At 35.8% G+C, this 27,692-nt stretch overlaps 1 protein-coding gene across 3 annotated transcripts; it reads left to right on the forward strand.

Moving 5' to 3' along the window:
- On the forward strand, positions 1-27,692 carry lamb4 (laminin, beta 4). 3 transcript variants are annotated; one of them, XM_034024872.3, is made up of 35 exons: positions 1-104; positions 3,386-3,435; positions 4,795-4,952; positions 6,373-6,508; positions 7,373-7,446; positions 7,715-7,903; positions 8,266-8,329; positions 8,669-8,883; positions 9,029-9,149; positions 9,413-9,580; positions 10,222-10,401; positions 10,683-10,795; positions 10,881-10,960; positions 11,326-11,476; positions 11,584-11,715; positions 13,126-13,314; positions 13,958-14,073; positions 14,926-15,034; positions 15,285-15,462; positions 15,708-15,851; positions 16,063-16,294; positions 16,394-16,551; positions 16,794-17,018; positions 18,123-18,340; positions 18,818-18,914; positions 19,151-19,520; positions 19,882-20,042; positions 20,345-20,547; positions 21,417-21,620; positions 22,597-22,741; positions 23,086-23,290; positions 24,556-24,691; positions 25,186-25,362; positions 26,129-26,282; positions 26,707-27,692. In XM_034024872.3, exons 1-35 carry the CDS (start codon positions 49-51, stop codon positions 26,844-26,846), a joined length of 5,448 nt encoding a protein of 1,815 aa, XP_033880763.3. In that variant the 5' UTR covers positions 1-48; the 3' UTR covers positions 26,847-27,692. The 3 variants fall into 3 exon arrangements, with proteins under 3 accessions (XP_033880763.3, XP_058883180.1, XP_058883181.1); XM_059027197.1 differs by having other exon boundaries at positions 13,129-13,314; XM_059027198.1 differs by having other exon boundaries at positions 13,165-13,314.

Raw genomic sequence — 27,692 nt, forward strand, 5'->3', positions numbered from 1 at the left:
GGGGAAACATTTCTTTTTTATTTGAGAGTAGCTCAGGTGTGTCTTTACATGCTGAAGCTATTTTTGCAGGGATTCATAGCCTTACAAAGCACTGCCAAGAGCAGGTAAGTTTCTTTACTATTTCTTTTAACAGAAAAGGCATTTTTTACAAGTATAATGGGCTTTAATGCATAGATTTTTATCAAAATGTTTAAAATTAGTATATGCTCCCTTTATTGCATGTGAATTGTTTGAATTTGCAGTTAGATAAATGCTTGGAAGACCTTTAGAAAACTTGTTCAACTTTAATACCTGGGCATAGTCAGAAGAACATTAAAAATGCAGAATTATTTATTGCAGTTCTGTTGCAATTTACCATTTTATTTCACTAATATAATCTTAGTACACATTTTAGAAACCTAGGAAAGCTTTTCCAGTAGATCAGACATTTCAACCAGACCAGACACATTTGGTTTATTCTAAAACAAATGCAATAGCACAGTTACAGTTAATTGTAGAATGAATTTCCTTTTTAATTCATATGAAGTAAACATCAATTTGTAAACCGTGCCATAAAAAAAAAAAAAAAAAAAAGAATCAGCGCTCTTGATTTAATTCATTTCATGTTCTGGTATTATTTGTAAAATAGCTTAAATCAGGAAATGTTTTTGTAATGAAAAAATCTTTGGTGATTGCTTTTTTGCTATTTGCTTGGGCCTGTCTTGCATTACCTGTGTGAACCTGCAGCTGCCAGGCCCTTAGCTTGTTAAATTTATGTCCAGAATTTATGGAATTTTTTATGTTGTTTTAAGGTTTTTTGGTCTACAGAAGTACTAGGGTTCTCAGATTCAGTATAGTAAATCCCTAGAGAATGTATGTGTGTCTTTTTGATTTAGACCACATTTATTCATATCACATGTACAACTGCTGTGCACACTGTACATTTCAATACAAAAGAGCATTTTATCCACAACTAATGTTGTTTAAATATTTTTCAGGAGAATTGTGAATGTGCCCTTAAATTAGGATTCGCATAAAGTGAAAGTGTAGGATTCTTACTGTCCTGGCAATACATTTCCAAGGCAGTTTCTGTAGTGTGCTATTACATTCTCAAGGCTCGTAGGGCCTTTCTGAGCAGAAATGGCTAAAATTAACAGCAAATTAATCCAAATTAACCCTATCACAAAAAAAAAAATAATAAATAAAATAAATAAATAAATAAAATGTAATTGTATGTAAAAATAATGTGATATCTTGTAAAAATTGTAAGTCTTCCTGGATAAGGGCGTCTGCTAAGAAGCAAATAATAATAATAAATTATGATGCTGTAATGAACATGCTGGCCAATTTATAACAATATGGTGAACATACAATAAGACTCTTTGTCTTCATACACGCTTAGACAAAGAGCTTGACCCTATGTGCTTCTGGCAGGTTACAATCACATTTTGAACTTCCACAACCTGGAAAACAGTGATGGGGTCAAAAGGGATGTTTAAAACAAGAGCTGTATTTTGAGATGCTGTTTACAAATAACAACTGGAGGCAGTGAAATTCGTAATGTGTGGGCAGGTCTGGGTGTGTCCAAATTATTAACTGAGTTTACCGTGTGTTTTATTTTGAAATGCTGTTTATGTGTTGAAATTGTGGCAAGGTGAAAGCACTGCCGGTGTGTAGGGAATATTGGGTTAGCAGGAAGGGGGTTAAATTCCTCCCTGCCAGAAATCACGTGGGAATGTGGCTGGAGCCGTGAATTGAATAAATGATGATTAATTAGACTCCAGTCACGGGTGTATAAAAAGGGTGAATCAGGGGTGGTAATGTTAGAGTTGAATGTGAATTGAGTGTGGGGTGAGGTTAATGTATGTTAGTTGGTACTAGTTGGTGTTTAGGGGAGTGGAGATATATGGTGTTGGGAAATGTATAATAGAACAAATGTGTAGAGTTTTGCTTATGTTTCACCTGTTTATTTTGGCCACTGCGCCTATTTGGTTTGTTTGGTGTGTTTGTTATTTGTCCTGTGTTTTTGTACATAAACGTGCGCATTAGTGCGTCACTACAGCTTTCTTATCTCTGAATCTCTCTCCCTGACAGTAACAGCTTGGCTGTGACGCTACCCTATTACAAATACATATTAGCATGTAGCTGTAACTGGGCATTTTATTATGTCCAAATGTGTTAATATTGAAAGCAATAACTGGTTATTATAGAATCTTGTGTATATATCAGACACAACAACACCAACCGTTTATTAAATGCTATGTGAATGATGACCACTTCTAAGCTCCAAACCCATTATGGTTTGAAGATTATTTGAATTGTTCACAGCTGCTACATCCTATTGTCTGTCTCATTTTCTGTATAACTTGGCTTGATGAAAAAGTTTGAATCATAGAAATAGGCAACAACTGATTGACATCACTGCAGGGTGTGACCTCATTACTTAATTACATCTGAATGCTACAGGGGTCTGTTGTAGACCCCTTTTGTTTAAAATGTATGATTGTGCTACTGTTGTGTTTTTTGGTTGAGTTACAATAGAATATGCCTTGAAGCTTAAAACGTAGTAATACAAATAATAATAAAGTAACTGTCTGTGTGTGCCACAGACAGTATGTGCCTATGGCAAAGTGGTTAACAGTGTGCAGATGCAGGAATGCAGCGGTTATCAAGAAACAGACAGACAATGATAATCCAGATGACACAAAGACAGTAAATAATAACAATGCTAACAGGCAATACAGCGGCGTGTATTGCTCTGTTTTAATCCACGGGTTGGTCCCAAAATAATAACAGTCCCGTTTCCTAAACACCCACATGTAACACAAAACACAAACACAAGTCCACAGTGAGTGGTTTAGTGCTCCTGGTGTAATTAAAGTTTATTTGTGAACGATGTGCAGTGATGTCTGGGTAAGTGCTGGTCTTTCGCCACAGCTCCGGATCGTGTTCAACCGTCTAATAACAACAAACAAAGTGGTTCCTTAGACACAACAAAACAAACAAACACTCATGATTACAATACACGTTCTCCTTCCGGTCCAGCTTTAACCATACAAAGGAACAGATCACTTTGTTACGTCCCCTTTTGTACCGTCAATCACGCCCCCCCTGTTTAACGATTGCAACCGCTCCTCCAATCCGCGGATGCCACATCGTTTCCCTTCCAGGTCGATGATTTAGTGTACCGTAGCTCCACCCCCTTTCTAGATGACCGACTTCCGTCCAGTCCAGGGCTCTCTGTTCCCTATACACAGTGCTCTCAAAGGTCGGAAGGGAGATTTATCACCAAGAATCATTCTGTCTTTGTCACAGTGCCTCAGCGAGTTTCCAGATAACTCAATTAGGTTTCTCTCTTTTACCCAGATGTAGTTTGCTAAAAGAAAATATCTTTTCTCTTTTCTAGCAATATTTTTTTCTTCAGCAGAACTCGAGAGATGCAGCTGCTCATTATCTGTAAGTATTAAAAGGTCCCAAAACAACATCTGAAATCTTCAAGTATAGATATTGTTCTGTTTTCTTGTTTCCATACTGTTGAAATCACTTGAAGGCAATGTTGTTTGAAAAAAAGAAGAAAATAAATCTTGAGAGGTCAAATGTTATGTGTAATCTATAAATAAGTATATAAAAAGGGTTAGGTTTCCATGCCTATTCACTTCCCACAAAGGAAATCCATTTTTGAACCAGCGGGAGCTTGCAGGCAGCTATTATTTTGTTTCGATCAGGAATTGTCCAGTATTAGCTCCTTTCTGGACTAGGGTCTCTTAGGTTTTATCCATTCTCATTGGCACTGCAGTCCATATGACACCTTCTCCTGAGGGTGTTTCCTGTGAGCAGCCTCCTCTTTTCTCACTGGATGGCCTGACTGCTGCAAACAAGAATATATCATCTACTGTTCCTGGAACCACCTAAAATACTGGACTTGTGGAAACACCTACTACAAAAACCAATAGGGCTTGTCTAGGAAGGTGCTGGATTTGTATGATCAAATCAGTGGTAGAATACCAATGAACTGATAAATGTTGTTTGTTAGTATACATTATTTATTGGTTACTATTACAATCTTAATAGCATTTGTGTTTGTGTTTAATGTTTATATAAGACTAGTTTACTAGTGTATTGTAGTATTTCTACATATGTTAGGAATGCATGTTTTATACTTGAATACTTAAATTCGTAATTTGAGAAAAATATGAAACAAGACATTTTCTGTTTTATATTATTTAAACATTATGTTTAAACAAGTGTGGATATGGTTCTTCTAAGTAAACCCTCATCCACTACAGAAGGATTGGAACTGTAAAACCCTTGTTTGTAAAAAATGTCAGGACAGTATTTAAACCTAACCAACTAAGAAGAGATTTAGCTTTATGAAACATATTATACTGTCATAACACAGGTTCCCCGCAATTGCAGCAGCTGAGAGCTGCACAATGCCATTCTCATGTTACTTTTGTTAATGTTTAAATCCAGTAAGTAACTGCAATTCGTGTCCTGTCGGCTGCTTCGTGGTTGGTTTGCATTGTTCTATTCTGAATCTGCAAGTTTAGCCAAGTTAGTGATAAACTCCATAACAGAGTTTTTGAACTATTCATACACACAAGCTTAAACAAGGCCCAACTTGACTAGCACAAAAGAAAGCTTTTACCAATTTATAGAATATGTACTTATTTATTTCATAATAGAAACAAATAAACATTACTGTTAGTAGTTAATGTGGAGCACCAAAACCAATTTGTAAAGTATTAAAAAATGATACTGTTTTGTGGTTCTAATCCAGCCCAGGATATTAACATGGGTATTGTGTATTTCTAGTACTGGCTGCTGTTGTCTATGCTCAAGATGAATGTATCAGGAACTCGTGTCATCCACAACTTGGAGATCTGCTGATAGGCCGCAGCTCTCAGCTTTCAGCAACTTCAACCTGTGGTTTGAATGGACCTCAGAAGTACTGCATCTTGGGATACCTAGAGGTCAGTACAGTATGAGCAGAAAGGCAGTAAATTCAGAAATGAAAAAATGCCAGTTTGGATGATTATCATATTACTCAACACTGTTGCATGGAAATAAAGTAATGCAATATATATCTTTATCAGAAACAGAAACAACTCACTGACAAGCAATCTGCAATCTAGGGGTATTATAGACTAAAAAGGGATAATTAGAAAAATGGTTTGTAAGATATTATGCAAGATTACAATTGTGCATTAAATTCCATCCATGGATATGGATACAAACGGAACCTCTGTTATTCAGCAACCCCAAAATGACTTGCACAAAATGATTTCTTTCTAATTGTCCTTGTTCATACCGGCTGCTCCTGACATACTAACGAGAGGCTCTTTCATGTACACATCAATGTAACAATAATAACTACAAAGATTAACACCTTGTGGAGTCAGCTTTTATTTTACAGGGAAGATGAGTGGGAAGCCAGACATTCAGCCTCTCCCAGCCCTGAGAGGTTGGGGAGCAAATCTCTTCTTCTAGGGCAGTGAATACCCCTCCACCATTGGCTTGTGCTTTGAGTCAAATGTACAAATGCGTTTCCAAATGACAGGATGCATATTTAGATCTCACCTCCGGGTTTTATTGTACAGATGCACACAGAACATGTTCAGATCTGCAGCCAGAGGAGGAATGGATAGAGCAGAATTCCATCCAGACAGCATTCCAACTGGGTTAAATGCTGACAGAAGTTCTAAAGAAGAGTACAGCCAATTCACATGACATTACCATATGAGCAATAACTTAAACTCTTTATCTTCTTTTCCAGTCATACTTATTGAGCTAGGCCAAGTGCACAAAAGTATACCTCAAAAACAAATCTATTCCAAAACACCGTTGACCCATTAAGTGCCATTACCCTTCTTTGAGGACAGGCTACTTTGACATTTTTTGAAACATTTTTAACTGGCATCTACCTGTTATTTCAATGTTCTCTTTAACTATATTGCTATGTTAACTTACTCTAATTGTGTTAACCGCAAAAGTTAAGTCTAAAAGTAATGTATCAAATTACATAAATACAGCTTGTGTTCAGATTTTTTTTAAAGGAAGTGTATTTGGTACTTAATGGGTTAAGACACAAGAACACAAATTAAAACGGATTAATTCAAAGTTCTGAAATTCATCTGAGAATAATAAATTAATTAGATGAAATTCATTTTTCTGTAAATTATTATTTCTGTAGACCCATATAATAGCATGGCTAGACATGAACTATGTTTTGTGTTTGCTTTTAATGAAAGTGTATCCATTGAGATATTTACAGTCTATGTATTTGATTTATTAAATGTTGGTAGTAGAATATCTGTTTATTTACTTCAACTTAAACATTGAAATTGCTTTACATTATCTAAATTTTAATTTCATATTTGTTTTGTTTCACAGAATGAACAGAAATGCTTCACTTGCGACTCTAGTTACCCTTATAATCGCTATAACAACCCTTATAGCCATCAAATCGAGAACATCATCACAACTTTTGAACCTGATCGAAAATTGAAATGGTGGCAATCAGAAAATGGTACTTTTTGTGTATATTTTCCATTTAATTTGAATTGTTTTAAAATTTATTACAAGAACTGTGGAAGCAACTTAGATATCTTTTTTTTTTTTTTTGATTGCTTAAATATTAGAAGCATAAATTGTGCAAGGTTAAATTTATACCAAACTATAGACTCTATTTTCAAAACCAACGAATCTGCTTTGATGGAAATAAATAGTTTGGCAGTCATTAAACTGTTCTAGATTATTTTTGATTATTTTAATAATTAGTATTGAAGTTCAATTCATGTAACCAATCCAAAAAGACCAAATAAAAAAACACCTCTAAAGTCAAAGCTATAAAATGGGCCCTGTAGTTTTTTTTTAACAGATGGATATGTTCTGATAACCCTGCAGTGTTGTTAGAAGGCAGTACCACTTTGTTTTCAGTATGAACAGACCAGTAAGTGTCCACATATCTAGATGGTATTAATAGGCATTTATCTGTGTTCAGACTTTCACACTATTTTTCAGGCACTAGTTGAAATGTTTGTCAGCTGAGGGGTGGTTTGATCAACCTTTAACCCGCAGGGGTTATTTACGCCATTACATGAAGAATACTCTTAGGCAGATAAAAATAAAAGTAAAATACAAGAAAGGACGAGGAAGTGCATTCACCACTTATTTTTAGAGGTAAACCTGGGATTATTCCTCGGTATTGTAAATAAAAAACAAATCCATCCATATCTGTGCAGTGTATAGGTTTACCACCAAATCAGCCCTTTAGTTTCATATGAGTTTTACCTTACCAAAAATTTTGTTGACAGCAAGTTTTAAAGCATTTTAAAAGTATTTATTTTGTACCTTTTTGTTCTCTGAGAAATTTCTAAAATATATTTTGCAGGTGTTGATCGTGTCAGTATTCGGCTAGATTTGGAAGCACTTTTTCAATTCAGCCACCTTGTTCTGACATTTAAGGTAAAGGGTTCCTCTTTTAGCATTACAGAATAGTATGCATCCAACAAACCAATAACTAAATGTTATGCATGGGACATAATTCTACCAGCAGTATTCACGTTTCTCAGTCCAGGTACTGATAAGTGACACATGTGGTTTTACACGATGTGCCTAGAACACAGAGCCAACATACTTTTATTGTGTTATTTGTTTAAAGCCTGTGGGTAGAATCTAATGTTAAAATGCTGTATATACTGTATACATATACATTTTTCCTTCCATAAAACAGACCTTTCGTCCTGCTGAAATGCTAATCGAAAGATCCAGAGACAATGGTCAGACATGGAAGGTGTTCCGATATTTTTCTCAGGATTGTGAATCATCTTTCCCCGGTATTCCAACTGGCCCAGCACAAAGGATTGAAGATGTCATTTGTGATTCCAAATACTCTGGCACAGAGCCGTCCACTGATGGAGAGGTATGCTTAGCCAAAGTGACTTTGTTATATTGCTGTAATGTATTTTAAAAATGATTGAAAGATTTGGAAAACAATCTGGCAAAAGAATATCTTCATTAGGAAAAAAACAGGTCTAAAAGTGTAATACTATATACTGCTTTCAGTTTTCTGTGTGCTGTCACTTTATTGACAATTGTTTCAGTCGCTGATCATGTCTGATGTCAATACATATAACCTTGGGTCACTCTGCCCAGATAAATACATTAATAAAGATAAAGGTAGTAACAGTCTCTTTGAGCTAAACTTCATATTTAATGCAGGTAATGCAGTAACTGACCAAATCAATGGCTACTTTAACAAGCAACGGTATATTTATTTTACAGGTTGTTTTAAAAGCATTGGATCCTAACTTTCAAATAGAGAATCCTTATAATCCACATATACAAGGTTGGTATCATTTAGGGATTTTTTCTATTATTTGTTCTTTTTTCTGATATAGGAGTGGTTTCAAAGTTAAGGTCTACACACACCATTTTTAAATATACAGTACATGTACAACAAAAAATATGTGAAGGAACAAGGTACTGTTCATAGAGTGTTAAGAGTCACAATTATATACCAAAAAAAGTAGTCTATCTATTTACTATAGATCAATGTTGCACTTATCTGTTTACTTATTAATAGGGGATTGTAAAGAAAAATTCAACTATAATATTGAGACATTGTATAGTATTGAGCATTTTAACGTTGCAGTTTCTTTTTAATGGTTTGTTTTATTCACTTCAGAGCTCATAACTATGACAAACCTTCGAGTAAACTTCACCAGGCTTCTGACACTCGGAGACACTTTGCTATTAAGACGGAAGAGGAATCCTCAAGAGAAGTATTACTACGCTCTCTATGAAATGGTTGTCCGCGGGAGCTGCTTTTGCAATGGCCATGCCAGTCAGTGTATGCCAGTGGACAATGCAAGAGGAGATGTATTTAGAGAACAAAGAATGGTAAGGGATATACTAGTAGCGAAGGCTAAAAGGCCTAGTCATAACAAGTTAATAGTGCATGCACATTATCTGGTTAGACAGGTTTTTCATTTATGCTAAGAGCAACATTTAAATCTTACCCAGCAATTTGACTTATTTCTTGCAGGTCCATGGAAGATGTGTTTGCCAGCACAACACTGATGGTTTGAACTGCGAGAGATGCAAAGACTTTTACAATGATGCCCCCTGGAGGCCAGCTGAGAAATCAAGCATAAATGGCTGTAAAAGTAATGCGATTACTTTTATTGATTCTAGTGTACTACACAACTGTAGCATTATAACTTGAATCTTTAGTTGTTTCTTATATTGTAAACATGAGTTGTACAGATGGCCTATACAATAATATTAAGTTAGTCCAGATGTGCTATTATAGACCATTTACAATATAATTAATTGTTTGTTTTCTCTCATTTCATTGCTATAATAAATAAATTGCATTACAAAATAATAAAAAAATAAAAGAACTAATGAGCAAACTATTGTTTTCCAGAATGCAACTGCAATGGACATTCAGAGAGCTGCCATTTTGACATGGCAGTGTATTTAGCTAGTGGTGGAGTCAGTGGAGGTGTTTGTGAGAATTGCCAACACAATAGAATCGGACCAAACTGTGAGCAGTGCAGACCATTCTTTTATGAAGATCCTTATGCGTGTATCCGTAAGTTTGCTAATGTTGAAGAAACAGTAATCGAAGCATTTAAAAAAAGCTCTAATTTGCATAATAAGATGTTTCTTTCTTTTTTTTTTTTTTTTACAAAACATAATTTTAAATGCATTACACACCTCCAAACTACGTGTTCTACAGAGGAACCTCACTGAATTAGGTTTTGTAGAAGCTAATATTATTAAACATTTAAACAGCACAGACTACAGGTACTAAATTGTGAAAATTTTAATGTATTTATTTCATGCATGACTTTCTACTATATATATTCAAACAGAATATATATATATATGCATCCACACATTTGTGAGTCTGTTTAACATATGCAAATGGTATTTTAATGCACATTTCACATTAAATTAAGTCAATAAAAAAACAAAGCCTACACCTTCTGCTCAGCTTCCTTCTTGGTCTTTTCTTGCTGCAGCACTACAGTACCACCAATTTACTGAAATTTGTTATATTGTTAATTCATTTTGTAACTTTATAACCCCATCCTGACATTTCCCCTGGGGTGTTTAAGGACTCAAACTATCTCCTGCACCCTCGTGCCAAAGAGAATTACATTCCCTCTACTTGCTCATGAGCTATTGCATACGGTGTCTTTTCTGATGTGCCCCCCTTGATTTAAACAGCCTGTGACTGTGACCCAGAAGGCTCTTTGAATAATGGAATGTGTGAGTCTCGCACGGATCCCAGCTCCAGAACAGTGGCTGGCCGCTGCATATGTAAGGAGAATGTAGAAGGAGTGAGATGTGATCGCTGCAAGAGTGGGTTTTTTGGGATAAGCCGAGACAATCCACAGGGTTGCCAATGTACGTATTTCTACTCAATATGGTATAATAATTATTTGTTTTTATACCTAAAGTTATTGGCATTAGACTAAACTTTTTTGGTCAAGCTAAGCAACTGATTTATTTACACTATCTAATGAGACTACATGCAGACATTTGCTTTGTCTTGGTGGATAATACTCAGAAATATGTCTTGCTTTGTGTTCTGCTTGCTACAGAAATTAAATGATGTAATTCATACTAGTTTTTGTTTTCTTTCTGACCTGATAAGAATGTATTTCTAACATCTCAAATCTTTGTAGACTGCAGATGTAACAGGCTGGGAAGTGTTTCAACTCCATCACCCTGTGACCCAGTTACTGGAGAATGTTTTTGCCAACGCTTTGCTTTTGGACCCTTATGTGATCAGTGCTTGGTAGGCATCTTTTTAAACAGAATTATTTTGGGCTTTAATTGTTTGTCATGCAGAAAGCCTTAATGTGTTTTGTTCACTTTTGCAGCAAGGATACTGGGGCCTTGGAAATACAGTATATAGCTGTTCTCTCTGTGACTGTGATATTGGCGGAGCTTATAATGATATGTAAGTATGTCATGTATGTTCTTGTATATACTTTAAAGTGTGTCCTCTTAAAGAACAACTTGGTATGGGTGTGAGATATCACAATTATATTAACTTTAATTCTTCTTTTTTAGAATCGTTTTGTTTATTATTTTTCTTTTAGTCATCACATCCTAGTGACTTTTTAAAAATAATTTTAAAGCATCCGTGTCATCTCAAAAGGGCTCTGAGGCATTCTCTCTAAGCATAGCTGACACACAAGAGTGTAACCTCTGCAAAACACTGCCCCTGGTGGATATACAAAAAAAAAAAAAAAACAGCTGAACTTGCAGTGAGGACATATTTATTTAAAAAAGACATTTTTAAAGTAAATTGTTTTTTCTTAGGTGCTCTTTGACTGATGGACAGTGTCAGTGTCTCCCTCACATTATTGGTCGTAGATGCAATGACCCAGCACCTGGCTACTTCTTTGCTCCATTAGACTACTACATTTATGAAGCTGAGTATGCTGCTCCTTTAGGAAATGCTGCTTCTTTGGTAAGATAATATGTACAATATATAAAAGTAATAATAATAATAATAATAATAATAATAATAATAATAATAATAATAAATTATACTGGTCCACCATTTTCTCTTTCCAGGTCAATCCAACATCCCTTCCTAAGTGTGAAGCTTATTTCCGACAGCGAGGATATGCGTTTAAATTTCGTAATGGTAAATTTGTCTTAACCAAGATAGCTAAACGCAGCATCCAGGAAAAGCAGCAAGCTCAGGTAATATTATTTACATTGTAATAAATACATTTAATAACGGAAAAATACAAATAACCAAGCAGGGATTAAAAGGGGGTGTATGAGAACTAACTGAAACGGAGGCTTTGAGTTTGCACTATTACTCTTCCATTTTAATAATAATAGTTTTTAATATTAGGTTTCGTAAGCTGCAATTAAATATGTGATTACAAATATTTCAGTAGTTCGGGACAAACACCAATCACAAAATGTTTTAGTACAAATATTTATTGTAGAGAATGCGGAGTATGCGATTTAACAGAAAAGTATGCTGTATATACACATTCATTTGGCATCAAACCTAACTTGGTTTGAGGGTTCGCTGCCTGGCCAACTGGACGAGGCTAAGACCCCCATTTGATAAAACATAAAAACTGTTATTAAGAAAGGTGGAGATGGGGAGGTGGTGGGTTACGATGAAATCAAAACGCAACTGAGAGATAAGTGAAGATGGTATTTATAGTGCTAACAATTTAAATTAGCTAATGTGTAAATTGAATGATTCAATTTGGTGATGCGGAGATTGGTGTCTGACCCTCCTCCCGAACTTTAATTATAAATTTCATATCTGTGACTTTAATACAATGTATTTGTATTTCACTGGTAGAGCAGGATTTAAATCCGTGCAGTTGCATGCAAGTGACTGGGACCGGAAAATTGTGTAGGATTGTACAGTGTGATGGTTTACAGAGGTACTGTGTGGTCCAATGGTTAAAGAAAAGGGCTTGTAACCAGGAGGTCCCTGGTTCAAATCCCACCTCAGCCACTGCCTCATTGTGTGACCCCGAGCAAGTCACTTAACCTCCTTGTGCTCCGTCTTTCGGGTGAGATGTAGTTGTAAGTGACTCTGCAGCTGATGCATTGTTCACACACCCTAGTCTCTGTAAGTTGCCTTGGATAAAGGCGTCTGCTCAATAAACAAATAATAATACTGTAAAATCTAATACTGTACCTAAAAGAAACAAAAAAGGTATAATCATTTGCACACTTTTAAAAAACTCTATTACAGTACATACAGTAGAAGTACTGTCCAGGTATATCCTGTAATTGAAGGATTGTATCAATTTTAATTTTACTTTCTCCATATTATAAAAAAGGATTTTACTGCAGATGTGCCTGCATGACATACTTGTGGAATCAACATGCTTGATTATGAACTTAGAAAAGAAAAATCACATGATTTAATCTTCGACTGAACAGTCAGATTTATACTGCCAGATTCAAGACTGGACAGGTTTCAGATTGTAGAGGAACATGCTATTCATTTCAATAGGAATTTGGTCGGGACCCCAAAATATTGCAGAATCATTCAGAATGCCAGTTTGTAGAGGGCCTGGATTAGACAGGTTTTACTGTATTTATTGATATATTTATTTATTTTTAAATTGCCAGCAGAACACAATCCCCCTTGATCCAGGGTCCCCGTTACAGATTATTTTCAGACAGCGCTCCCATGACAGGCCTGTCACATGGACTGGCCCTGGATTTGTGAGAGTCCAGGATGGAGCAGGGCTGAGATTCACTGTTAATAACATCCCTGCATTCCTGGACTATTCTATTGTTATCCGCTATGAACCTGAGGTAAGAATCTTAAAAGGGCTTAATTGCTGGAAGCTTGGTGTGAGACCCTTGGGGGCAAGTCAGTAGGTAGTCAACTAATCTTGTGAGCCAAATACTTCAAATCCCATTTACTTTAATTTACTGTGTACTCTTAAGGACAAATCACCTCTCCTTGACTTAAGTCAAAGCCAGATTGAAAGCTATTCTATGTAGAAGGGATACACTTTCATGGCATGGCTTCAAACAGACAACTGGAAGAGCCCAGTTTATAAGGTTTGAGAGATGCTTTGTGGCCCAACTCTCTTGATAACACAGTCTGTACTGTGATGCTGTTCTTCTCACCTGTGATGCTGTTTTTTATTGCCTTTTGTGATTTTATTATGGGGGCCAGTAGAGCACGTATGATGGAAAGCACCAGGGGGATTAATATACAATTAAAGAGTGGTGATATTAAAATTGCTGATGTTTTGATTATTAAAATAGGTCCATAGACTTAGCTAGAGTAAACATTCTTGAAGCACAAATATTGCTTTAGAAAGGTAAAAGTGAACTGCTTAAAATAACTGGATTTGTATTTAATAGCTTCTCCCCAGTTCAATGCATATAGTTGTTAATAAACTGGGGGTTCTACTGGTAACACATATAGTTGTTTCCCTTGTTGAAGTCTTCAGATGACTGGACAGCAGAGATCAAAGTCACCCCCATTAGTATACCTAGTGATGGACGTTGCCCAAATCAGGAACTTGAGACTAAAACAGCCACCCTATCGGCTTCGTCAAGGTAAGGAGGTGCTATCACAGGGCCTGTGCAATGTACAAGTAAAAATGAGTTCTTAAAGGAGGAGCTATCACAGAACCTGTGCAGTGTACAAGTAAAAATTGAGTTCTAAAAGGACGAGCTATCACAGGGCCTGAGCAATGTACAAGTAAAAATGAGTTCTAAAAGGAGGAGCTATGACAGAGCCTGTGCAATGTACAAGTAAAAATGAGTTCTAAAAGGAGGAGCTATGACAGAGCCTGTGCAATGTACAAGTAAAAATGAGTTCTCAATAATGTCATTGTTTGAATATTGATATAGGATCAAACATGGAATTGTACTTACTCTTAAATACAAAAATACACTAAAGAGACTCTCACACACTGCTATAGATGGTGGTTTTCACAATCTCCCCCTAATGATGGTGGTATTTAGGCCACCAATTAGATGATCTGATTAGACTCAAAAAGTGTTCAGATAAGCTCATATTATGGCAAACACTCTCTCCATATCTATTTGTCATTATTGATTTCTGGGGATTCTATATGTGTCTTGCAGAGAAAGTTAAGGGGGTTTAGTGGAATTCATTACTAGTTCCTGGCTACCAGTCCATCTCTCTAACAATTACGCAATATAAATTGACTTACTCTTGTAGTTGAAGTACAATTTACAGAGCTAGAGGAACCGTTTTGGTATCAGATATATTTTTTACATCTAAATAAAAACCAAGTTCCCATGCCATATCAGGATCCGACACATGTGCCCTTAAAAAATAAGAAGCACAGATATCTTAATCAATTTGAATTTAGTTTAAATATAGATGTTTCGTGTCATTTGTTGGACCTTATCATAAGAAAATTAACATCTGTTTTGCAGGATTGCTATTTTGGATACTCCTGTGTGCCTGGACAGTGACGGGAGGTACTTTGTGGACATTATTTTCAGACAGCCTTATGGTACAGACTCCCACATCCTTGTTGATTCAGTAAGCATGTTGCTGCAATTCTTCACTTTTGATTACATTTAGAAATTTATGTAGGTATTTGCAAGAAACAAGTTTACAAGAAACACATTATCATATCCTGGGTCGACCGTGTCGCAGCAATAAAAAGAATATATATGTGTGTGTGCGTGCGTGCGTGCGTGCGTGCGTGCGTGTGTGTATGTGTGTATTTTAGAATCACTTTTGAACATTGAGTATATTACAATGTAAAATTACAATTTTTATTTTCTAGATTGGTCTTATTCCAAAGATTGAGTCCCTTCAGAATTTCTGTTCAAGAACTGATTTAGATGAGTATCGGCGTTATCAGTGCATTGAGATTGCCTCTGAAGTTGGATCCCAGCTGCTACCAGAGGTGTGCGAGAGACTTATTGCAAGCATGTCAGCACGAATACACAACGGGGCAGTTTGTAAGTACTAAACTGTTTTACATGAATTCATCTGAAGTAAACACAATTTTTTTTTCCTGAAAATGTAGTTCTCTGTAATGAATTTGACAGACTACTGCCTGTACAGGACTGTACATTTGGATCAGACACTGCAAGAAACTGCCAATATCATAAACAAGATAGGATCACAGAGGTAAAGGTCATTACCTATGTACTGTATTTAAATTGCAGACTCTGATTGTGTTCTTTTGTTTGTAACATTCCAGCCTGCAAGTGCAATGCTCAAGGCTCTGTTAGTGCTGCTTGCAGTAAGTTTGGAGGTCAGTGTCAGTGCAAGCCCAATGTGATTGGGCGCTGCTGTGATACATGTGCTCCCAGTTCCTTCGGGTTTGGATCCAGTGGCTGTACACGTAAGTAACACTTTGACTTCAACCAAGCTTATTTTTTGCCTCTGTGTAGAAAACAAAGTTACAGATACCACAAAAATCTGATTTGCAAGAGATCCGATTTAGCATAATTTAGTGTTCAGCGATCATCTTTGAATATCTTCTTAAAGAAAAATATGATTTTAATGAAACATTATACATTCTAACAGTACTAACATTGTCCTTTTTGCACTAGCCTGTGACTGTGACCCGCAGGGCTCTGTCAGTGAAATGTGTGACCAGGCAAATGGACAGTGTCCCTGTCGGAGAGAGATTTATGGACGGCAGTGTAGCCAGTGCCAGCCAGGGTACTTTGGTTTCCCTCAATGCCGCCCATGCCAGTGCAATGGCAATTCAGAGATCTGTGATCCTAGAACTGGTGCATGTCTCAATTGCAGAGGGTTTTCAATGGGAAACAACTGTGAAAGGTAAACTGGTACTTCATTATTAAGCTACACTATTCCAAATTGTGTAGGTGCAGTGTAGGACAGATATAAGCTAAATATTAACTACTACATTTGTTTTAGATGTCTGGAAGGTTACCACGGAGACCCCACTTTTAGAGAACCTTGTGAACCCTGCCTATGCCCTGATACTAAGGCTAGTGGTCGTTACTTTGCTCATTCTTGTAACAAGGATCATAATGCCCTACAAGAAGTCTGTAACTGTATTGAAGGCTATGCAGGTGGGGATTAGAATGTTCAACCTTTTTTAACAGTTCAATTTTAAACCTTACTTTTCATTGCTTGTTTTATACGCTATATGTTTATGTTTTGAAATATATTGTACAAATTAGAGAAAAAATATATACACTTTTTTTTTTTTTTTTTTTAAACACATTATCATGCTATCAGAAACCAACAAATATATCTTGGATGTTGACCATGAGAATTGTATGTATTACAATATGTTTTGATTATATGTTAGGTGCCCACTGTGACAAGTGCCCTGCTGGGTACTACGGCAGTTTGACTCGAGCAGAGGATCGCTGTCAGCAGTGCCATTGTAACAACAACATAGACCCGACAGAACCGGATGCCTGTGATGGGTTAACAGGGGAATGCTTGAAATGTCTCTACAACACTGATGGACCCAACTGTCAATTCTGCAGGCCAGGCTATTTTGGATCAGCTCTCCAACAGAACTGTATAGGTATGCAAGCTCAAAATATGTTTCTATCCTACTGTATATCTGAGAAGTGCGTTTTCACATTTCGATTGAACAAATGTGCATTGAGTCTATAATGGTTGGTTTCTTGGGGCACCTTGTGTTGCCTGAAGTAACGGGACATCGGAAGAGTTCTTTTTTTTATTGTGATGTTGTAACCCAAGCGCTGTACAGTAAGCAAACCAGACATTTTCTAATCATGGTTTATCAGGTTTGATCATTTTTGTTAGCAAAGCAAACACATGCATTTAAATGTGTGACTGCTATATTTTGTAAATGCTTCATAAAGTTTTATAAACTATTATACAAAAGGATTGTGCCTAAGATGTTGGGAGAAATGTTTGTGTTAAAGGATTTATTTTCAACCTTTGGAAATGCAGTTGTATTTCTGAAAGGAGAAACTGCCCCCTAATCAAATACGTAATACCCTCTTTCATCTATGGCCCTTATCGTTCGTTGTTTGTTTGGTCCCCCTCCTCCCCTGCCTCCACCTTGCAGCGTGCCTTGTCTAGGAGGAAGGTGGCCTCGGGTGCCATTGTCCTGCCCGCTGGCATTAGGCGGATAACGAGCTCCAATGGGCAAGGCCATGGGCCACATTCAAATAACGTATCATTTATCAAGTTTATCTGTCATTTCAATAAATAATTCATTTAATTTCATTGGTGGTTGTCTCCTTTCTGAATTTTATCATTATTGGAGTTTTTGTGGTTTTGCAGAAGAAAAGTAATGTATTGTATTCTTATATTCACAGAAGTTTAATATATTGTGAAAGTTACCTACACAGTATTACTGAATGATTATCCTGCAGCAGTGTGGAGTAGTGGTTAGGGCTCTGGACTCTTGACCGGAGGGTCGTAGGTTTAATCCCCGGTGGGGACACTGCTGCTGTACCCTTGAGCGAGGTACTTTACCTAGATTGCTCCAGTAAAAAAGCACAACTGTATAAATGGGTAATTGTATGTAAAAATAATGTGATATCTTGTAACAATTGTAAGGGAGTTCCTTGCACAGGGACATTGTCTCCAAATACTGTTAATGAAAAGTTCTGGGGGTTTAATTGTCTCTTTTTTTTGTTTTTGTTTGTTTAAGCATGTGTTTGCAATCCATTGGGCACTGATTGCAACAGTTGCCCAAGTAACAAAACATGTATTTGTGACCAGTCAACTGGCCAGTGTCCCTGTTTACCAAATGTGGTTGGTACAAGTTGTAATGAGTGTGCACCTGGGTTCTGGGACATGGGCAGTGGAAGAGGATGCCAAACATGTGACTGTGTGCCTGGGAACTCTCTAAGCAACCAGTGCAATCAGGTTAGGCAACTATTTGTGTTTGTCATGTGCTATATAATTTACAGGTCTCAGGATTAGATTGCAAGAAGTACCTTAAAAGGGTAAAAATGCATGAATTGCTTGAAGACCATATCATCAAAACTGAAATATAATATTAATTCAAGAAATAATTTCGCCCTGATTTATAGAACATGTCAAATATGACACATAAAATGTTATTAAATAGATACGTTTATGGGAGATTATACAGTATTACAGTATTTCATTCTGATGTTAATGTTTTGAAACCTGTTACAGTGCTAATTATGTTCAGTGAATATTGACATTTGCTAAACATTTTACAGTAAGTGGCAGCTTTTGTGAATAAGGCTGGTCTTATAAATAATTATGTAATTTATAACCAATTTGTAGATTCAATAGGAAATTATATTAGTTCATATAGAAGCAAAGCAATCCAGTCTAGTGTATTTAAAAATGGTGTGTCTGTTTGTTATACAGTTTTCTGGACAGTGTCAATGCAGACCAGAATTTGAAGGAAAGCGATGCAATGAATGTGGCCAAAACTTTTTTGGAAACCCCAAATTTGGGTGTATTTGTAAGTATTTAGCTTGGTAATAAAAACAAGAGTGAGACTTGAAACTGGTTCTACAGTACACAGATCACTTATTGATTACAGTTATATGCTGATAATACAAATTACTCCTAAGGTGACAATACATTTTTTAAGTACCTCAGACAGGTAATGGACAGACAGAATGTGTCCTGAACACTGCTTGAGTTTTAATAAAAGGCATGTTACTGTTGGTCACTAAATCTTTTATTGTATTACAGCCTGTAATTGTACAATTGAAGGAACAGAAAGACCCGTGTGTGATCAATACACTGGGACCTGTAACTGCCGAACTGGCGTCATAGGGAAGTTCTGCGATCAGTGTGCTCGAGGGTTTCTTCCAGAGTTCCCAGCATGCACTGGCTGCCACCCCTGCTTTGAGCTCTGGGACAAGAATGTCAGTGACATTCGTCAAACTCTTCAGAAACTGATTAAAGCTGCATCAGTTACACATGATGATAAGCTCCCCACTTATGAAAAACAGTTTGAAGAGCTGGAGAAGAAACTGGCTGAAGTTCAGAGGCTTCTGAACAGCCCAGTGGCATCTCTAGAGGAAGTTCAAAAGGCAGAAGAATTATGTGACCAAATCAGGTACATTTCTCCAAACCTGTTTATTATTTAAGGCTGCTTGCAGTACAATATTGCTGTTTAACATCTTCCAAGAAGCTTGAAAATGAAAGCTCTTTCAAACTGTGCAGAAGGCCTTTCATCAAAAACTTAATATTTATTGCTGAACAATTTTTTTTGTAATTTCTGGTGGAAGGCTATTACAAATTACAGATATAGATTTCCTCTCTGGCAAACTATCCATTCTTCAACCATCCCTGATTGGCCACACCTTTCTGACAAAAAAAAAGACAGACAGACATGGCATTTTGTGTGATCTGTTATTATTATTCAAATGTTTGTGGAAATGTGCATCCTTACTTCCTTTTTTCTCCTCTTTTTTTAGACGAACAACTGATCAAATTGATCCAAACTCTATTGTTGTGGATGATACGCCGGTGTTAAACAGCAAGATTAATAGCATTAGAAATGAACTTAATCTGCATTTCAATGATTTGAAAAATAGAGTGAAGTTGATTTTCAAATTCGATGTTACAAAATTACTGGGTAGGTTCTTTTAATTTATGGGATGTAGAAGAATAAAGTGTCATCTTGTTTCCATAGCAACTTGCTTCATCTGTATCATTTAAAAGTTAAGAAAAGTTACTCCTGTTTTTTTTTTTTTTATTCTCTGCTTTCCCCATAGATCTGATGAATGAGAGCTATTGGCAAAAATATGTTTTCTGAAAATTGCTTTACTTTGGAAAATAATGTTTTAAATGTTCATCAAATAAATTGAATCTTTGCTGACAAACCAAATTGTAAAAGCTATTGCTGTATATGAGTAATATGTTTATTTTAATTGACAGATGTCTACAACACCATTAAAAAGCACTACAAGGATTCCAACAATACTGAACAGAGAGTAAAAGATACCCAGCCTACCATCGATCAATCGAGAAACACCAGGGAAAAGGCGATTGGTCTGCTTGATAAAGCAAGTTTACCAGAAGATTTGGATGCCTTGCAGAAAAAAATAAATGAGCTAAATGTTAAAGATCTAAATGAAAAAGTAAGTACAATTATACTCATACAAATAAAGTTACAAAGATCAAAGATTTTAGCTTGAATATATATATATATATACAGTATATATATATATATATATATATATATATATAAGAACATAAGAAAGTTTACAAACGAGAGGAGGCCATTCAGCCCATCTTGCTCGTTTGGTTGTTAGTAGCTTATTGATCCCAGAATCTCATCAAGCAGCTTCTTGAAGGATCCCAGGGTGTCAGCTTCAAAAACATTACTGGGGAGTTGGTTCCAGACCCTCACAATTCTCTGTGTAAAAAAGTGCCTCCTATTTTCTGTTCTGAATGCCCCTTTATATATAAATAGTAGTGTGCACAGGGGTAGGGGTCAGGGCTCTTTTGTACAGCGGTATCGGCGCTATGCTTCAGTGCGGGAGGTCCCGGGTTTGCGTCGCACCTCCGCCTGTGAGAAACCCCGCCTACGGGAACCGAGATTGTTACAATATATACATACTTCATAATTCAAACAAAAGAACAATTTGAAAATGTACAATAATGCAGGGATTTGCAGCGTATTCAAGACTAGCTATTTAGTACAACATGTTCTATTTAATAAGCTACTGTATATTTTATGTCAGTGTTGGTTGATATTGTGCCTCAAGCTTGTAAATGAAAAGCTTTTTATAGCATCGGTGTTTTAAATGTGGATTATTTTTGTATTAAAAATATCAAATTACAACAGCTACGATAACTGTGTTCATTTATTTCTAACACTGCATACAATGCCCAAAACCATAACAATGCATTGCCTTCAAAGGTAAATTTTTGGGGGCAATAATTTAAACTTACAAATTGGAGCATGAAGTAAAAACACAGTTTACAAACCTGTTCCTTGTTCCAGGTGTGTGGGGCTCCAGGAGATGAGCAATGCTCTGAGGCGACATGCGGAGGTGCTTTATGCAGGGACATTTTTGGCAATAGAAAATGTGGGGGGCCTTACTGCAAAGGAACTTTACCAGTTGCTCACAGTGCTACTGAGGAAGCTAAGAAAACAGAAAAAAAAATCCCCACCCTTCTAACCCAGCTCGAAGAGTCTGAGAAAGAGGTATTTGCTTTAGAGGAATTACATCTTTTATTTTTTTATTTTCTTGGTTATATCCTGTACGTTACCATTTATAATGCCTTTTCTTCACATAACTTGGTTTATTCAAATTTTAATGAATATGACACATATTTTAAAAAGAGCTGATCAATTGTGTAAACATGTACTTTGTCAATGGCCTAATTTTATGCTGTATTTTAAACTGCAGGAATCTGAAAATTGATAGTTCTAGTGTGCATATCTCTAATCTCCTCAATAGCACAACTTTTAAATAAAAATGCAGATGTACACTTTTTTCAAATGTACTGGCTGGTATTTAAGTTTTCCAGTTTTAAACTGCTATGAAAAAAAAAAAGAAAACACAACAGTGAAACTTAATAGTTAGGGAAACCAAATGATGGAGGCCACAAATCCTAGCTCAGCCACCAGGGGTCATATGTGAAGTAATAACCAAGGCTTTAAAATCAGTTTTCTTAAACTTTTGTTCCCTGTTTCATTGTCCACAGAATTTATTTAATTTTTACTTAATTCATACGTATTTTCCAATCACCTCACTATAGATTTAGCAGTTTAAACTCCTAGATAATAGGATTTTAAACTCCTGTTATTTCTTGACCACCTGCCAGAGTTGTGGTTAGACAACAGAAGGTAGTTGTAGTCAGTGGCGTAACTTTGGTTTCAAAAGTGGGGGGGGGGGGGGGGCAGTTTCTGTAGCTGATGCATGCATAAAGATTATTCTATCTTAGATCATGGAAAAGTGAGGGGGACATGTCCCCCGTGTAAATTGCATCTATGGTTGTTTTGCTAAGTTGTTTCATTTGTGTTTATTTCTGGTACATATTACTTTGCAATGAATTCATAGTCATAGTTCTCTTCAGCAACAACATGTATCTGCACAGCTTTTTAAACAGTTGAGGGACAAGGCATTTTCAAACCATCTTATTAACTGTATAATAAACTAATCATATAATTTTTTTAGCTAGGAAATGCAAAAATAACTGCACAGGAAACCAAGGAAAAGGCATCAGAGTTAAGCAAGAAGATAACAAAGAATAAAGACAAATATGAAAAAGAAAAGGAAAAAACAAACGCTCTCATCAAGAACGTAAAGGACTTTTTAACAGGTAGATGCCCTTCACTGGAGTGTAGAGATCAGATTCATTCTGGCATGGCTCTACATGCTGAAGTGTTTTTCTTTTACTGTCTGTTGATTCTTCATATGTGTTCTGTGTGGTTGCGTTAAGTCTGCTAGCTAAAATGCTAATAGTTGGAGCAAAACGTAGTAATGTGCTGGGGAGCATAGAATAAGGTAAGACAATAACCTGTTTTTACATCATTTTGTCTTTTGTATTTTTTTTAGGCAAATAATAATCTCAAATTGGTAGTCCTGTTTAGTATGAATGTCTGAAGTGGACATTGTAAAATAAAAATATATATCATATCATTGTTGTCTTGTTTATAATAATAGGTGACAGTGTGCTACCGGAGGATATTGAGAAAATTGCTGAAGCTGTCCTAGCTCTCAAGATTCCAAGCTCACCTAGCCCAGAAGACTTGATCCGGAAAATCCAGAACATTCTGGTAGATTGCAAGAAAATCGAAAGTGTAATAGATAACCTCAATAATAAGAACCATGAGGTAAAGGAACTGTTGGAACAAGCAAAGGAAGCTGAGTAAGTAGAACTTAATGATTATGCTATTTATTGCTGTATATTGCCACCGTTTTCCGTCCTGCCTACCTGTATATTATATTAAAATAAAATGGTATAATGATGTTATTGGGCAGTGCTTAGCTAAAGAGTGCTGACACTCTGAGGGCCACTATAAAAAAAGATAATTGAAGGTTGTCATTTTAAATACCCAAAATACAATAAAGGTCTGGATCGCAAAGCTTTTCAGCATCCCATTGCAAACCTTTACATACTGTTCAGCAGACTGAGAATTAAAGTAAACTGTGATTTATTTGTGCCTCTTTAAATTAGGATTTATTTTGTTTGTTTTGCTATCAACATAAAAATAATCCTAGTATAAACCTGGATAATGGCACATACCAAAGTTTTTGCAAGGCCTCCAGTTAGTATATTGTATTGCTGTTCTGACTGCTGATACCTGATGCTTATGTGTGTAGTTCCAGTTTGGTAAATGCATAATAATGCACTTGGCTTTGTGGGAAAGCTGTTTTAAACTCTGATAACTGGGATCAAATTATTTAAGAGTAAGTTGATTCCAATTTCTTAGTTCTTTTTTAATGTCCCTTGTCTTTTTTTGTGATATCTGCAACTATTCTGAGGGGGGAATATTGTACTTTGTCTAGTTCTTCAGGAACTGCACTTTAGTTCCAGTTGCCTGCTATACACATATGTAAAGTAGGCTAAATCATCCATATTGTCTTTATCTAAGCATACACCAGCACCATTTTGAACACTGCGGTGTATTGCCAGTAAAACAAAGTAGGATTATCAGACGTCCCAGACGTTTCACTCTGGAAATCTGGTAACCCTAAACAAAAGGAAACTTGAACAATGCGGCAGATCACTAGATGGCATTGACTCTTGCTTTTAAAAAGCACTTTGATCTACCAAAGCCTACGTTACATGCATCTATGGCCAGCAACTAGAACGGAAGAGCAGCTCCTGAACACAAAATGTGTACTCAGGGTTTTAGTCATTTAAGAACTATTCAGAACGACTGGAAACATCATTACAAGATAAAGGGACAGCAAAAAAATGATGTGAAGCTACTTGCACTTCATAGATGACTGTTGGGTTTGATGCAGATCAGCAAAACATTGGTGCATGATGCAGTTATAGAGCCAGACGCTGCAGTTGTATTGCCAGCTCTTTGAAAAAACAAACACAACTAATATCTGCTGCAGTTGAAATCCCCATAGAAGTTTAGAATGAGGCTTAGTCGTGGTCATGTTCTTTTTGGTTTTAAGGAAAAGAGCGAAGGCCACGGATATCACAGAAGCTAAGAAAGCTTTAGAAAAAGCAAAAGAAGTTCAAGACAAAGTGAAAAAATCCATCAATGAGACAAAAGATAATTTTGAAGCAATCAACGACAATATTTATCAGGTAATTATTACATTTTTGATTTGCATTTATAAGTACCGTAATTGTAACACGAAAGATTTAATAAGCTTTTGTTCCAGTGGAAAGTTTGCGCAACATTTCAAAAACTGTTACCAAAGTTAATTGTTAGGAACAACTATAACAGCTCTTAGATTACCATTTTTGAGTTGGCTGTGACCAGATTTAAAACATTTTATCCTCATAGGTTGTCTTGACCAATCAGGTTCCAAGTGTAGAGATTTTATCAAGCTATTACCAAGTAAGAGTGTCCCCTGCATTGGATGTTATTGCTTAAGCAGTTTTATGTATTTATGTATTTTCAAAAATGGTGCAAATATTGCGCTGGAACAAAATCTGTGATAGAAAAAAGTAGCATTCTGAAGAACTAGTTTAAAAAAATGTATAGTTGGATGCTTCATTATTGCTTTAAGAATAGCATATCAGTAGTGTCACTCTATCAGAACATGTAATTTACTATGTGTTGTTTTCACCAACAGACTAAAGAAAAGTTAGATAGAATTGAAGACAACAATATGGACTTAATGAACAGACTTAATGACCTGAACAGGGAAATTAAAAATCTCAAGGAGAAAACTGAAATGAATGGATTGCAGGCTAAAGATGCAAAGGAAGCAGCAGAAGGAGCCCTTGCCAATGCTACAGAAGCTGAGAAGGTAAATTTGCAGCTGACAATTTTTAGATTAACCAAAGCTAGCTATTGTTATGTCTTTTCTCTTTATGTTTTATAATATAATTTCACATGGCCAGTTTCTGTAAGTCAGTGCTGCTGAAACCAACCAACTCTGTTCTCATAACTTTGTTGTCCCCAATGGATTTCAGATGTACTGCCTAGTTCCTGTTTGAGAATGTGCCTTAGATCAAAAAGCCCTATAAAAAATTCTGCTTAATGAAATGGATCAATTCTTTCTAATTCCTAGAAGACGGACATCCTACCAGGAGATGGACACCCTTATGTAAATAGGCCAAGTGTTTTATGGAAACTAAAATAATAATATTCTGTATGTATATATATATATATATATATATATATATATATATATATATATATATATATATATATATATATATATATATATATATACAATAATACAGTATAGAAGACCTAAGTCACTTCAAAAGGTTTGAGAACCACAGATCTAAATTTCTGTTTTCCCAGCCTTCTGTATGATCTAGAGATAGTCCAATGTGAGTCCCTTATCCTACTGACACACACAAAACTCACTATTGTATATTATTGAAGCTTGCTGTCTGTGAACCTTCAGGCCAGAACAAACTCTGGATAGATCACCCCCTACTCTTCCCCAGTTTTAGAAAGTATATATAATTTCAGATGAAGATAATACCATGCGTCATCCAGTGTAAATACAAAGGTATTTTGGGTTTAAAGTGCAATGACCCAAGCTGTTTTGTTCTCTACAGGACCTAAAGAAGGTGAATGATCAATTCCAGAAATTAAAAGAAAAGGAAAAAGGAAATGGAGCATCGCAAGAAGCTATAGACAAAGCAAAAATGTTAAAGACAGAAGCTGAAGAACTTGCAAAAGATGTAGGAGGAAAAATGAAAGAGATAATGGGTATGGTATTCCAGATATTATTTGTTTTTGATTAGTTAACATATTTTCCTTTTAAAAATGATTAACACTTGATCTAAATTTTAATTGAAAAAACAAACAAAACATTTTTTTATGCAAATTGAGATTGATAACATAATTAAATAATGTTTATTTGGGGGAGAAGGGGGGGGGGTTAAGAGCCTTTTTTTGTCAAACTGGTCTATATTCCCAAGTATACTTATTGTTCTAGTTCAAGACTGTCTTCTTGTCCTCAAGCATTACACTTGCTTTAACTTGTAACCATGTTGAGTAATAACTAAGGCAGTGGAATTAAAATACATTGTTTTACGGTGATACATTGTGATCGCATCTTTCTGCAAAAAATAAATGACAGTCTTTTCTGAGGCTATTAATGATTCTTGCCATCTGTTTTTTTTTCTTTCAGACCTGGAAAAAAAAATTGAAGATCTACTGAAGAGTAAAGAAGACAAAGAAAAAGAAATTAGTGAACTAGAGGATCGTGTCAGAAGTGTCAGAAATGAAATTATTAAGCGAGGGGTGGCATACAGCACCTGCCAGTTTTAGAGCCCAGTTGGAATGTAATATACAGTGCACAATTAGGGGAGAAAACTAAGGTGACTAGATACAGAGCCAAACGGGAAAAATCGAGGGAACCGTGACAATTGCTATAAATTGGGCATTGGTCTGAACTTGGGAATGTACTGGTGAATCTAAATACAGCAATCATTTAAATATTAAATTATAACCAAACCATTTTGCTTTACTTTTAAAGACACAAATATACTTATAGAGACTCAAACACGTAAGTTTTTTTTTTTTTTTTAAAGTCCACTTCTGTTGTTTTCAATGAAAGTGAAATATACACCTCTGCTAAGATCTAGTATGACCAAGTCTTCTTTTTCAAACAAACACATTCTACCTTGAATATGTTCTATTACCTTTATTAAACTAAGATCAGTTCCTACTGTAGGTCAATTGAATTCATACTGTTTTGTATGACTTAAACCAGAAGGCTGTGTTGAAGGTTGGAATCATTTTTTGCTAAACTGATTATATTTCCAATGTATATTTTTATCTTCAAAGAGACAGGTAAACAAGTATACCACTGGGTCTAATTTTTTTCCACATTTATTATTGAATTTCATTTTATTTGGCGTTTTCTTGCTGGGGGTGGGGTACACATTTTTTTCCATTTATATTTTGAACGCTTTTTATATATCACTTTTTTTCTGTGCTTGAATCTTTCTGTACACACACTACATATTTGGTCAGATATCATGTGCCGCCTTTTTCATACTGCCTTTTTGTTGTACAGTAAATAAATTTAAGTAAAATAGTCTGATAGAAAAAAAAACAGAACATGTAGATGTGTTTATAACCTCAGATGAATAAAATATATCACTTAACAAA

Source organism: Acipenser ruthenus, chromosome 7 (assembly GCF_902713425.1).
Source record: "Acipenser ruthenus chromosome 7, fAciRut3.2 maternal haplotype, whole genome shotgun sequence".
Classification (NCBI taxonomy): Eukaryota; Metazoa; Chordata; class Actinopteri; order Acipenseriformes; family Acipenseridae; genus Acipenser; species Acipenser ruthenus.